This window comes from Rhamphochromis sp. 'chilingali' (assembly GCF_963969265.1).
Source record: "Rhamphochromis sp. 'chilingali' genome assembly, chromosome: 22".
NCBI lineage: Eukaryota > Metazoa > Chordata > Actinopteri > Cichliformes > Cichlidae > Rhamphochromis > Rhamphochromis sp. 'chilingali'.
The window spans coordinates 7,689,203-7,704,082 of NC_137950.1; the positions used below are offsets into that span (position 1 = coordinate 7,689,203).

Sequence of the window (14,880 nt, forward strand, 5' to 3'; positions counted from 1 at the left end):
GAGGCCTGGGGTTCCCCACCCCTGCTCTACATGATTTGTTCACTCTCCAGGCAACCCGGATGGCATCCTGCCTTTCAAATCTAGTCTTTGCGTGTGCGTCACAGAGCCTTTGTTGGGTAAGTGGTGAGGTCTTGCTGAGACAACAGTGTGTGGACACACTGCAGGAGAGTGACCTTTCTAGCTCTAACAGAAAAAAAAATCTTGTGGCCACACTGTGCTGTGAAGCTAAAACAACTACTGCAGTGACTCTTTGGGCTGTGAGGCTCGTTTCTGTCAGGACCCTTAGTTGCATCCAGCCTGAGGGAGTCTGCTTCTTTCCTTTGAGTGCCAGGAGGTTTTACAACATGGTAATGAGCAGCTCAGGCCTCCTCTGTCCACTCTGCTTCTATGGCTGTTGCTGAGAGACAAAGTAAAAGTCACCCAGGCGCTCACGGAGAACAGAGAAGAGGCCTTTAAAACAACAGTACCACCATAACTCATAGTGTCTGTGCAGGAGGAGGAAAGGAGGGCCCAGTGGAGATGTGTGTGTGTGCAGAAGGCACAGAAGTGGATGGAAAGGAAGATAAGACACTAAATTTAAGATGAGGAGAATCTTCAAATCTAGTGTAATACAAGGAGAGAATTAATTTCTACAATGCTCTGTTTCCATGCGTGATTTGCTCGGCAAGATGAGAGCCACGCTTGTGCCGCAGAAACACTCTCTACCCTGGATTATTTGCATGGTTTTGATCACAACTGCTGGAGGTGAGAATCTTAAGTTTGTACCAGGTTACTAAATGGAAAAGAAAAGCTGTGTTCTGGAAAAACTGCAGTATCAGCTTCAACATTTCAAAATAATTTCAAAATTCAGAAAACGTCTGGTTACATTTGAAGACGAGATCACAGAATACGACAGTATTGTTGTAGCACTCTTCATCCACTTTACATGTGTTGTCAGTATACAGCAAGGATTGTGCATTATGGCTTTTATTGTATATGTTGCTGTTTGTTTAATGTTAAAGAGAATGTGACTCCTATTTTCACCTTGTGTGTGCGGCAGAAACGTAGTCCTGGAAATGCGTACTTACTTAGCGAGGACTTTGCCAGCTTGGTGGCTGTTTGTGGACAAATTTTGTCAGCACATTAACAAACTGCAAGAAAGTCCAGAAAGCTTTAATAAAGCTTAATAACGTTGGTGTTTATTAAAGTGAGTTAAACCGAGTTAAAGACAAAGTGCAATATACTTAAATGTAATAGAAAATAACTTAAACATATATTTTTGAAGAAGACAGATGACATTGTGTTTAGTTTTGTACCAGCCAATCAAAAAGTGTTCTTTAAACTAACCTTTTTTTTCAAAATATGAAATATTTTCGTAGATGCTTTAAAGCTATGGTTTTTTGTTTTTCAAAATAAAACTTCCTTCTTCATCAAATGATAGTGCTCCATTATTTAGGAGTTTATGAACATGTGTTAAAATGACAGACTTTCAAAATTAAATCCTGCTATCACAATGTAACTATTACCTGCCACCTCCTGTAAGTCTAAAAAAAAATCATTATTATTAAACACCAACTTTATTGGTGTTTAATAATAATTACCAGACTAAAGTCTGGAAATAACAACAGTTTCACTGATGTATTTCAAGAAATTCTTGTTGATAATGATACATTTTTAATCACTGAAGGGTTGAACAATATTATATTATATTTACCAGCTTTTACCAACTATTTAACTTTTTTCCCAAAATCTCGACATTGTAGCAGTTTGAATATTTGATTCCTGGTTTAATCCCAAGAGGATCTACTTAATATGTGAGGCTTCCTTCTGTGCGACTGCACTCAACAAAGAAAAAAATGCCCAAAATGTAATGTTCACTTTAAATATGAAATTACATGCATTTCTTCCCCATATAATTTGTTACTTAAGAAATGCAAGTATTTCAAATATTAAATTTAATGGAAGCTGATCAAATGAAATTTGTTTGAAAAGTATCCATTGAATTTATACCAACCATATATTTGGTAATTTTATCAATAAATAAACTGTTGATTTTATATATTTCAGCTGCATTTTATTTAAAATTAACGCTTCATGGTAATAAGGCCTATAAAATAATAATTTTTGAGTGCAAAGAAGATCCTGTACCTGAGTGCAATTATGAGGTAAAAATTACTTTTTATTTGATTTTGTAAGTCAATTGCAACAGTTCAGAGGGAAATCTTAAATCTTTATGGTTTGCATGCTAATATGACATTTGTACTTACCTTTCAGATTAAGAATTATGATGTGTGTCAGCCCAGTAAAAAGGATAGAAGAGACTAAAAAGAGTAAAGGAGTAAAAAGAGACTAATGGGGCGATCGTGGCTCAAGAGTTGGCAGTTCGTCTTGTAATCGGAAGGTTGCTGGTTCGACCCCCGGCTCAGACAGTCTCGGTCGTTGTGTCCTTGGGCAAGACACTTCGCCTACCGCCTACTGGTGATGGCCAGAGGGGCCGATGGCGCGATATGGCAGCCTCGCCTCTGTCAGTCTGCCCCAGGGCAACTGTGGCTACAACTGTAGCTGCCTCCACCAGTGTGTGAATGAATAGTGGAATTGTAAAAGCGCTTTGAGGGTCTCGAAAAGCGCTGTATAAATGCAATCCATTATTATTATTATTAATGGATACTTCAATTTTTCATAGTTTAAAGTTTTTCTGATGATCTTGTCACAGTTTGAATGTGTGCATTTTACTTGTAACAGAGAACTTTTAAAGAGGAATGTTTGTCCCACTAAATTGACTGTATTTCATACAGAACATTACACATGGAGCATGTAGCGCTTCTCTCCTAAAACCAGTGCTGTAGCTCAAATTTCCTGATAAAACCAGCAGGTGCTTTGAAGTCTCACAAACACAACGTCAAGGTTAAACCTAAAAGCTGAAATGTGATTCTGTCAAATGTGTCTTTGTTCAGCTGGATTTAAAGCTAATCACTGATGTGATTCACATGAGTTATGTAAGAAAGCACTCCTTGCATGTGGTTCGCTAAGTTTTGCTGTTGCTTTCCAGAGAACATTCCCTGCCCGCAAGGCAGTCAGGTTCACCTGACCAGCCTACGATGCTATTGGCTGTCAGAGATGGCAGTGTCATGGTTTGAAGCACGGGCTTCATGCAGAACGACCCTGGGAGGGGACTTAGCAGCTGCTGACAGCCTAGAACTTCAAAGTTTCTTTCTTCATGCCTTTCCACTGTGAGTCTGACAAACAATATACACAGTCATTCATATCATATTCTCCTGAGAACTTTCTGTTTTTTTGTGATTTGTGTGTCTACTGCAGAGGACAAATGATGACCCTGGTTCTCAGGAGGAGATGCTTCTTCAGCCTGTTTTTAATCTTTAACACAGAATGTGTAACATTTTGTATTTTAGGAAAACCACTGTGTGGGTATGGCTGCAGGACTCTGACCAGGAAGGGGTTGTTCAGTCACAAAGTCCAATATGGCGGGACAAAGATGATGATAGTCCAGGGGAGTGCACTCAGATGGCACTGGGAACACTGGGAAGGTGGAGGAAGGCCCAGTGTGCAGGACAATACCATTTCATCTGTGAAATGGAAGTAAATGGTGAGATTTTTGTTTCATTAAAGGACACCAGAAACACGCATGAATGTGAAAGCAGGAAGGAGAACTGAATGCAGGCAGTATGGTAGTTTTCAGGTGGCAGGCAAGCTGGCAAACAAACAAAAGCAGAGGGCAAGCAAAGCTCAAGCTCTGGAAACAGAAAAACACAGCTCGACTGAACATGCTGATAATTTGGCAAAGCCTAATTTAAACACCGACCAAGCATGCATTATGACCACTGACAGGTGAAGTGAATAACACTAATTATTCTCGTCATCATGACATTGTTAGTGGGTGGGATATATTAGGGACTAATGTGTTCATCGCTTACCTGGGGAACTCCTGGCACCAGGATGCAATATGGGTTGAAGGCAAGCTGACGAAGGCAGTGTGAAGCTTTTGGTAACGTTCTGTTGGAAATCCTTGTGGATCCATGTGGATGTTATTTTGACACATAACACCTACCTAAGCATTATTGCCAGCCATACACAGCATTTCATGGAAATAGTATTTCTTGACTGGTCTAAGGAGCTTGGAAAGAAAAGCAGGAATGGTTTGAGTACGACAGCAAGATTGAGGTGTTGACTCGGCCTCCAAGTTCTCCAAATCTCAGTGTAATTGTGCATCTGTGGGATACCATGCAGGCCCCCCAGCTCTCAACTTACAGGACTTGAAGGATCTGTTGTTAGTTAGTGTCCATGCCTCAATGGGTCAGGTCAAATATATAAAAAATGTCATTTGAAATAGACTGAGGTGATTTTGTTTTATTCATCTTCCTGTAGCGCCTTTACCATCGATAGACAGTTACCTCATTGGATTGGCTCTCATGACCGGCATATATGCGGAAACCCACGTGCAGCTTCTTCCCAGTGTTCCAGACATCGGACGGCACACAGCAGAGGTAAAGTATTGTGCTTAATCACTGACTCCTGACTCAAGGACTCATAGGATATTATAAGATGAACGGCTGCTATGTGATTCCAAACTAGGGAAAGGAGAGGATGAAACACTCACAACTTTTGTATATAAGTAGGCTCCCATGTCTCCCACAGATGCAGCTTTTCCCAGGCTTGTGGTTCAGTCATGCAGGTCAGTTGCTATCAGTGGAACTGGTGGTCCAGCCCAGTCCTGTGTCCTCTCTGGCTCGTGTCCAGATACTTCGGCCCTACTGCAACCCTAACTACCACTTGGTACCTCCAGGTACTGAAACAGCTGTGACTAAAGCCTAATTTTTCATAGCACCTACTTGGCTCAGATCCACTCAACTCAGTTTGGGATATTTTTCAGTACAATTTAGTACTACCTCAATGTTGGTGGGATAGTTATAGGAAGGCAGAGTGTGCAGTGTGTGTCATTTGTACGCAACACAAACACAACACAAACTGGAGGACACTGAGGTGATGTATACCTGCTGGTCACTTTATGGCCTTTTGTAAGACTAAAAGAAGAGAGTCAGAAAATGATGCAGGCTCTTGGGTTATTCAGTGACATCACTCTCAGTGATGGCACGCAGTCTATCGACATCACATTTTCTGCTTGACTCAGCTTGATGGGAACCCAGGCTGACTAGGTACAACTACTAACCAAGTTACCACCTGATAGAAAACGCTAAAAACCGAGTCAAGTTGAGTCGAGCTGAGTAGGTGCTAATGGGAAGGAGGTGTAGGATGTATTTGTCTGATACTGTAGGTGATAATCTGCTTTTTTATTTGTCAGGCTGCAGCTCTCTCCTTAATCCATTCAGCTGCTGCTCAGCAGTACCGCTGTGTAACACTACAGGGGGCTGCAGCACAGGGCAGCACTGGTGCCATCTACTGGAGGCATGCGTGCTCACCACCAGTCCATGCAGCACCTACGACTCTGCCATCAGAAATCGGGGCTTTGCCTTACCCCCAAGATACTCCGACTTACCACCGTTCTATCACGTGGTGGCAGACCTGCCTCTGAAAATAAACCCCACCTTCGAGCTAAACACCATAAGGGTTTGTTGATTATCTTGCAACCTTTTTGGAAAATGCACCTTTTAAAACGTATGCCACAATAATTCTTTACACATTATCATGTTCGTTTTTTCAATAGCTGTCCCTCTTAGAGCGAGCCATCGTGGTTTACCCTGATGATATTGTGGCTATACAGCACACTCTTGACTCTGGAACATTTCTACATTGCCTAAACAGTGAAGCCTCTCGAAACTCTCCCTGGAGCCAAAGTTACCTGTCCTTCAGGGGGATGGAGTGGGGAGGCTGGTTGGAAGGAGTTACTTTACTGCCCCAAGGAAGCAAGTGGGTGGATGGAGTTGTGTGTAATCTAAGGATGCTTTATGTGGACACCCTTCACAGAGCTACGGAGCATGAAGACATCTTTGACTATACTCCGACAGAGACAGCCACTGTCAGTGGTATTAGGCCCCTTACTACAGGCCCTAATCCCAGTCTTAGGTCTAAATTCCAACTTGAGGTCATTCACCCACTCCCAGATGATAAGAACCAGATTCATGTCCAAATCAATGCCCCAACTGTCATTATTCTCAAGGCCCTGTTTGGAGAAAAAGCCAGCAGCTCATGGTCAGCCCCGGTGCTCCAGACTGGAGTTCCGTTTCTTCCATCCTGTCCTGAAAATATGTTTCAGTCTTTACTTGGCTGTAGGAAGCAATCCCAGGATGCCTGGTTTTCATCTGTGACTCTGGTCTTATCATCACCTGGAATTCAAATCCTGAACATCAGTGTGATGGATGTGCAAAGTTTTCAGAGTTTGAGCGTGAAGGTTTGTGGCTACGAGCCTGTGACGGGGCTTAGTGTTGAGCCACATGGATGCCTGAGGATGCTTGTACATACATCGCAGGTGAGACCACCAAAAAGGAAACAGTGACAAAGATGCTAAGTTTTTTTTTTAACAATATATTTTAACGAAATAGCTTGTGTGAGTCTCAAAATAGCAGTTTATGTTAATTGTTATGCCAGTTTGAATGCAACCAAAAGAAATTAATAACAACTAGATGAATTGTTATCCAAGTTCTGGAGGACACATATGGTCCCCAGACAATAGTTCATAATCATCCATCCATCCATCATTTTAACCGTCTATCCACATAAGGGTTGCATGTGTGTGTGATGGCCAACACAGGAAAAAGCTAATATACTACATAACTCCAGCCACTGGCAATTTTAGATTTATTTATTTTTCTTACTACAGAGAAATCAAATTGGCAACTTAAAAACTTTTCCAGAGGTTTGTTTTTTTTTTGTCAGATTTTTTTTTGGTTTTGTTTGTTTTTAGCAAAAAATGTTAAATTTGCAAGTATAACTTCAAGAATTCATAGCAGGAATACCTAAAGAACCTTTACACGTAACATAAAGTTGATAAGTATAGTATGTTTCTTATCTACATTAATTTACAATTCCAGTGGATCATTGGTGTAATATTTCATCAAGTCCAAGATATTTCAGCTCACAATGCATAGGACCAAAGATTCCTATTTGAATCCATCAGTTGCTGAAAGCTCTCTGCACTGGTCACATTGCTTTGTTCATCACCACAGTGTTTCAGGCTGACACATCACTGACTGACTTGATTCCCTTGCTTAATCTTAACCTGGGGTTTCTTGGTGTGCCTGTGAGTGTGCTTCTGTACCTGGAGTACAGTGTGTCAGTGCATCTTCTTTATACCTTGCATATCAGTTGTATTTCAGTAGCTGTATGGAAAGCTCCATCAAATATTTGTGGTTGACTGGACCACTTGTGGTTGAGCCGTCTTAAGTGCTTAAATTGGAGGCCATTTACTATTTTGTATTACATTTAGTTAGTGTTTTAGTAAGAGTTGCAATCACAGTTAAACATGGATATGAAAGTAATGTTAGTTACCTTAGTTTAATGTAATGACATTTTTTATGTTTTATTTTGTAGTCATTTACAGCCACAGTGGAGAGCGGCTCTTCAGTAAAATTCTCATGGGTGATTGACGACCTGAAAGAGTTTGCCTATGAAGGGAGATCTTACAGTGTAATGTTCAAGAAACCTGCTGAGTATAAGCTGCTGGTAAAAAAAAAAGAAGAAGTGCACTATGCTCAGATATTAGTTGTTATAAATTATTTGGCAAATATAACAAATAGAAATTTCATGATTACAGTTACCGTAATAGAAAAAAGGATTGAAAAAGCAGTTTTAGTAATCAGTGAACTATCTGTAGGTGACAGCATCCAACCCCGTGAGCTCACAGAGCCAGCAAATCCTCCTGACTGCAGATGAAATCACGCTGCTAGCTGACCCAGAGTTCCTGTCAGTCAGTGAGGTTGTGGCTGTGGATGTTACTCACCTCTACACTGTGAGGGTCAGAGTTGATATCTCCCTTCCAGTTACCTTTAGGTAAGGACTTCTGTAGCCATCTCTCCCAAGACTTTTATTGAAATTTTTATTGACAAGAAAGTCTCACACTGAAAATGCACTCATAAAGCTCTTTTTGTATGCTTTTCATGCAACTTGTCACTTAGATGGGATTTTGGGGATGGCAGTAGCAGTGTCATCCACACGCAGCCTGCTCCATGTCAGGCCATGGAAGCACATGTGGCAAGAAGAGAGAAGCAAATGTATATCCAGGACTCGGTAAACTACAGCTATCAGATCCCAGGTAAACACACACAGAAGACTTAAATTATTGACACTGCTGATTATTGTAATATTTTTCACTATTTTAACTTTACATCCCATGTCTTTAATGTTTTGGTTCACTGCCACTTTTAATCAGACCTTCCTATTTCTTAACAAAAAAGCTGATTTTAGCAACTAACTCCAGTAAACCCACTGTATTCTACCTACCAAGCATCAACACTGTTAGAAAGTCTGGAGGACATATTAGAGCATTTGGGAGTGCTGCACATTTTGGTTAAAACCAAACCAGATTCTAAATACTAATGTTCCTATATGTCTGCTTGATGTGTAATGAGGCAAATGATTGCAAACTCCTTCAGCATATTGACTTTATGTGTTCGCAGTAGAGCAGTGTTATGTTTACAATTAGTTTCTCCAACAAACGCTGGCCAAAAAGGTAATTAATATGAGTTTAATGGTGCTTTAAACAGCCAGTTAAGCAAACATTAAATTAACTTTTAGTTAATTTAATTTAACTTTTACATTTTGTCTTTGTTGCCTTTTTGGCAGAGACCCCAGAATCATATGTAGATATTTTAAACCATTTGTTTCTCTTTTAATGGAGATTCATATTTTTTTTAACCACTTTAGAAAGGATAATATTTTTGAAATTTTCTCAAATCTATAGTAGGAAGTACCACAAATGACACTGTGGTTGACTGCTATGCACTTATAGTATTTAGTACAATAAAGCAAAATTCATTTTCTGTGTTTAATCCAGAGGACTACACACTTCACGTTCAAGTCTCCAATCAATATGACAACACTGAAACATCCATGAAGATAAATGTCCGCCCTCTGTTAATCAGCCTCTTCATTTCCCCTTCCACTTTGGTGCCTGTTGTCAACCAGACTTTCGACCTGGAAGCTTCCACCGAACCCTCCGCTTTTGTTGTCTTCTACACATGGGACTTTGGAGATGGTTCTAAAGCTGTCCAAAGCATCCACGCTAGAACTGGCCGTAGGTTTGGATCTGCAGGAGTATACAACATCACAGTACTGGCTAATAACACAGTTTCATCCATTAGTGCCTGGCACGTGGTGGTAGTTATGGAGAAAATCTCTGGATTAACTGTCTCCAGCAGCAGATCAAGTGAAGTTGGCTCTGCTACAGATTTAAAAGCTGAGGTTTCTACTGGTACGGCCCTCCTCTGGGATTTTGACTTTGGTGATGGGTCCCAGCAGGAGAATCTTACAGATGGTTCCATGTCACACATCTATAAGTTTCCAGGGAACTATACAGTAAAAGTGACTGTCTATAATTCTGTCAGCAAAGCTTTTCAGTCTATCGTTGTTGAGGTCTATGCTTTGACTATTAGAGGTGTTCTCCCGACAGAATGCATCATGAGTGGAAAAGACACGCAGTTTACAGCTCTGGTGAATGGAAACATATCCAGTCTGACTTTTCATTGGCTGTTTAAAGACTCAAATGTAACTGTAGTGATAGGACAGTCCACAGCCATGCATATATTTCCAAGCCATGGTATTTTTCATGTTAACCTGACTGTGTTTAGTTCTTTCGCACGTACCTCATTTAATACGAGTGTCTGTGTTCAAAGTCCGATAACGAATGTTGTGATGCAACGCTCAAAGAATGTGGTGGCAGTTGGCGAACAAATATGCTTTGGTGTGTTAGTGTCCCCTGAACAGATGATGGGTTACCAGTTCAAATGGTTTAGTAACTCCTATGATCTTGCTGCTGTAACTGAAAACTCTGAGAGGTGTTTTGTCTTTGGAGATGAAGGTGTTGAAGAGGTGTCAGTAACAGCAAGTAACAAAGTCAGCAGCAAAACAGCCAAAGTTAACATTACCATTCAAAAACCAGTGAGCGGACTTTCTATTAGGCACAATAGCCAAAGTGATGCACTGATTGTCAATACAGTAGCATCATTTTGGATTGGCAGTTGTGCTGGCACCAATGTGTCAGTGCTGTGGAACTTTGGAGATGGGTCACCAGCGGAGCAGAAACATAACGTCTCACATGTCTTTACTTTGTTGGGTCAGTTCACAGTCACTGCAACAGCATTTAACGCTGTTAGCCGGGACTCTACAACCCTCACAGTGAACGTATTACTCCCTGTTTCAGATCTTTCACTTCACACCAGCCACCCTTATTCTGTGGTAGGAGAGGAAACTGTCATCACAGCAGTTAGCAGTGCTGGAATTAGCAGTGCCAGCTACTTTTGGACAGTAGAAGGCATATCTTTAACCAGTCAGGGAACTCATGAGTTTAGATTTGCTTTCCCGAGACCAGGAGTGTATCGAGTAAGCGCTATAGCACAGAATCTATTGAGTAAAAGAGAGGCAGATATTTTAATTGAGGCATTTGAAAGAATAGAGGGACTTCAGATTGAATGTCAAAGCCTGATAAATGAGAAATATATACCAACTCATGAGGAAGTGTTGTTTACTACTTCAGTCACCAAAGGCTCCAACATTACTTTCCATTGGCTTGCCAGACAGAGTGAAACAACCCAACAAATTGCAGGTGAAGGAGAACTTTTTCATTTGTTAACTGGAACACCTGGTAATCTTTCAGTTCAGCTTAGAGCCTCCAATGTGTTGGGTGAGGTTACCAAGAGTGTTTCTTTAGTAGTAGTTGAACGTGTAAAAAATGCAGTCATAACAGTACAGTCAAACTTTGTGGCATGGAAGAAAGTAGTGAATATCTCTGTTTTTGTGGATACCGGATCAGACTTACAATATCTTTGGCATATGAATGCTAACCTTTTACCCCTTCAGACACAGGAACCTTTTCTGCTTTACACTTTTCCAAGTCTGGGTTCTTATCTTGTCACAGTTGTAGTTTGGAACGCTGTTAGCCAGAGTAACAACACCAAACCGTTTTTGGTTCAGGAAGAAGTCCAAGATGTAGACTTTCAAATTGACAACAAGACACATCCATTTTATGTCAATGCAAGTGCTACTCTTTCCTTTCATGGGTTTATTCACAAGGGTAATGATCTGCATTGGGACTGGAAAGCTAGAACTGCTAAACAGAACATTTTCACCTCAACCAGTCAAACATTTATCTACAGATTTCCACATGCAGGCACCTACCAGGTGTATCTGAATGTTTCCAATGAGATAAGTTGGCAGATGGTTTCACACAATGTCAGAGTCCAGGATGCAGTCAAAGGTCTTGTGCTGGGCAATAGCAAGTCCTCCTTCTGTAGTAACAAACAAGTAACATTTATTCCAACAATCTCCAAAGGAAGCAATGTAAGCTTTCTTATAACTTTCCAAAACAAACACTGGACTCTAAGTCATGATATTTTTGAGGGCCAATACACCACATCAAGTCTTCCAGTCGGGAGACACATAGTTACAGTTCAAGCTTTCAACCAGGTCAGTAGTGCAGAGGCGTCCTCTAGCATTCTAATCACTGAGCAAGTTCAAGGTTTGCAACTTGTAAACTGTTGTTCTACTACTCTAGAAGCTCAGAAAGGAACCCAATTCAAAGCAGAGGTTCAAAGTGGATTTCCAGTCAACTACACCTGGATGTTTCACTTGGAAAGGTCAAGGCCCACTTGGCTCATGGGAAAAGAAGTCATCTTTACTCCTTTGGATAGTGGTTCATTGTTTGTTAGTGTGTCAGCCAGCAATGGACAATGCTCTCAGACAGTAAACCTGACTGCTACAGTCGAGTGGCCTGTTAGGAAAGTAAAGCTCGTCTGTCATTCAAAGAAAATATTTGTTGAACATCCTGTCCGATTTTCTGCAACGGTGGGCAAAGGAAGCAATATTAAATATGTGTGGGACTTTGGAGAGTCCAAGGAATTATTAGTGACAGAGTCAAGTGCTATTAACCACACTTATTATAACACCGGCAAATACAAAGTTATGGTCACAGTTTTCAACAGTGTCAGCAATGTGTCCTCACAGCTACACATAGAGGTGGAGGATCTTCAATGTTCCAGCCCACAGGCCTCCCTGGTCCAAAGCCAGTCTACTATATTTAGGTCTAGAACAAGTTTCTTTGAAGCAAGTATGAATATTAATTGCTCTTCTTACAAGACTCTCTATCTGTGGGAGGTATTCACCGAGTCAGACTGTGCCTATGGCAACACTGATATTTCCGGAAACAAAGTCATTCTCCAAAATCTGGAGGATGCAACACCCTTTCTCTCAATCCCAAAGCATGTGCTTAATGTAGGGAGCTACTGCCTGGTATTCACACTTTCATTCCAGGAAACTCCCATCCTCCTCAAACTGAAGACTAACATCACAGTGGTCCACTCACCATTAGTAGCTCTCATCAAGGGAGGCTCCCACAGATGGTGGTCCAGCTTAAACAACCTTGTCCTTGATGGGTCTGACTCTTATGACCCTGATATTGAGCCAGGAGTAGAAGATGCCCTTCAGTATCACTGGAGCTGCATGGCAGTGGTAGGCAGCTTTGTATGTTTAAGATTTCTATTGTATTGCATTCATTCTGTGTCTAACTATGGATGATCTGATATCCTCATGTTGGTGTTGTTCCCAGACCATCATGAAAATGTTGTTCCAGGTTCAACATTGCAAGTGACCAATCACATTGTTGTGACGTTATTCTTTTGCGCGCCAAGCCATTCGTGCATTTATGAAATTCCAATGTTGCAAGGACAATATCAATTCTGCTTACTGTTTATTAAAGGGTTACGGTTAGGGTTAGGGTCAGGGTCTGTTGATCGGCGGACAGAGGTGGTTTCTCGCAGCTTAAGTACAGTTTTTTGTTTTACGCCGGTTTTTCCCGAAGTCGCAAAAGTATGACGTCACAACAATCTGATTGGTCACTTGCAATGTTGATCCTGGAACAACATTTAGTATGATGATCTGGGAACAACACCAACACGAGGATATCAGATCGTGCGTCTAACTATAACAACAATTTGCAGAACTCCAAAGAGTCCTCTTTTGTAAAGCAGCCCATCGGGTGGACCAGCAGTAGGATGACTATACAAAGCAATCATCTACACCCTGGCACAATCTACATTTTCACCCTTACTGTGCACAAGGAAGGAAGGAAACCTTCCTCTGTTAACCAAACGGTATGGAGTTATGTTGAATATTGCTTGCAATCAGATGATTTTGGAGATATAAGCAGGTATGGATGAACTTGTCACTGAGGGAAGAAGCTACTGGGCTGAATGACCATCAAACCTTGTCTTATGTCTTATTTCTTTCAGGTAACTGTCAGTGACGCTCACTTGCTTCCTGTGACTATAGAATGTGTATCCTGTTCTGTTCGCTCATCTGCTAACCACATCAGTTACAACGCCCCCGTTATCCTTTCTGGACGTTGTGGACAATGTGATGACCAGGCACAGGTAACTATTGTCAAATTAAATGCAAAAGAAATATTGTGTGAGGTTGTATTTAATTATTTCTTTAGTAGATAAATTAAAGTAATGACTGGCTGATTATTTTTAAATTGGGAAATATATAAATATGCCTATATATTTTGTTATTACTGTGATTCATGAACGTGTCTTCTACAGTACAAATGGAGAGCTCATGACCAAAGTGGTCTGTCCCTTGTCCTTGATGAGGTCACCACTAAAGGGAAATATTCTCGCTTGGTGGTGCGATCAGGCATCCTTCAGCCAGGACAGAGTTATTACTTTGCCCTAGATGTAGCCCAGCCTCACAGTGGGGAACGGGGCAGTGCCGTCTTGATGATACAAACAAACAATCCACCACACGGCGGCCTATGTGATCTGAGTCCAGAGTCAGACATACAACTACTGGAGACAAAGGTCACCTACAACTGTTCAGGTATCACTAAGTTATAAAACGACAGGGCTACACAATCTAATTTGCATTGATGTTTTCATCTGACAGGTTAAAAGTGTAAATATTTTTTTTTTTCACACTTTTCAACCCAGCTGACAAATTTAATGAAACAAGTTAAAATCACACAGCTGGAGTTTAATGTACGTTGTTGTTTATGGTTGTGTCTAACATCTGCTCTCTCTGGGATAGGATGGCAAGATGATGAAAGCAGAGTCTCTCAGTTGATCTATACCTTCCAGGTGGCATTATGTCAGCTCATTAGCACTGTGTGCCCTGTGCTCACACTCTATAGGTAAATGGCCTCAGCTTGCAGTTATTAATAGACATCCAAGTACATGCAGGCTTAGTTATTCCTTTAAAATTAAGCCTTTCATAACACAAAGTTATAGTTTGGATTGTCTGAATTTTTCTCCCAAGGGGGACACAGTCAACGTTCAGCACGCTGGTCCCAGTGGGAAGTCCTGGACAAAGAGAAACCGTGTCAGTTATCAGAGTCATTCTGCTTGTAGAGAACCATTCTGGGGCAAAGTCTGTGGCTTTGAACAGGTGAGAAGTCGTGTTAGTTAAAATCTAAGAGAATTCTTTATGAATAATACATCTCAGGCCCAGTGTCTGTAAAGTTTAATGCACTGAACTGATGTGGCCCTGCATTTCTGCATTCCCAAGAACACTAACAGTGGAAAATCCTGCAGTCAATGAAGCTGCCAGTCAGTGGCTCAGAAACAAGAGCCAGACTGAACTGTGGGCTTTGGTCCAACATGGTAACCCTCAAGAAATCATCCCGTATTGCATTGCCCTCACCAGCAAGCTCAATCAGGTAGTGTATGTAAAATGTTCATATTCCAGTGCATGTGTCATGGTCTGTGGATTTTGGTATTAGAG

At 41.1% G+C, this 14,880-nt stretch overlaps 1 protein-coding gene across 3 annotated transcripts in view; it reads left to right on the top strand.

Annotated features, from left to right (window-relative positions):
* Positions 1-191: 191 nt before the first annotated feature.
* Positions 192-14,880, top strand: part of pkd1b (polycystic kidney disease 1b) — a 34,470-nt gene continuing 19,781 nt past the window's right edge. For 2 of the 3 annotated variants that reach the window (XM_080872477.1, XM_080872479.1), the window contains exons 1-17: positions 192-744; positions 3,029-3,209; positions 3,390-3,583; positions 4,363-4,481; positions 4,633-4,780; positions 5,297-5,562; positions 5,660-6,421; positions 7,483-7,614; positions 7,766-7,941; positions 8,067-8,203; positions 8,945-12,612; positions 13,101-13,253; positions 13,392-13,532; positions 13,704-13,980; positions 14,188-14,290; positions 14,416-14,544; positions 14,665-14,815. In XM_080872477.1, the coding sequence (XP_080728603.1) occupies positions 648-744; positions 3,029-3,209; positions 3,390-3,583; positions 4,363-4,481; positions 4,633-4,780; positions 5,297-5,562; positions 5,660-6,421; positions 7,483-7,614; positions 7,766-7,941; positions 8,067-8,203; positions 8,945-12,612; positions 13,101-13,253; positions 13,392-13,532; positions 13,704-13,980; positions 14,188-14,290; positions 14,416-14,544; positions 14,665-14,815 (6,834 nt within the window). In that variant the 5' untranslated portion in view covers positions 192-647. The remainder of the gene's footprint in view (positions 745-3,028; positions 3,210-3,389; positions 3,584-4,362; positions 4,482-4,632; positions 4,781-5,296; positions 5,563-5,659; positions 6,422-7,482; positions 7,615-7,765; positions 7,942-8,066; positions 8,204-8,944; positions 12,613-13,100; positions 13,254-13,391; positions 13,533-13,703; positions 13,981-14,187; positions 14,291-14,415; positions 14,545-14,664; positions 14,816-14,880) is intronic. The other variant, XM_080872478.1, reaches the window with a different exon arrangement.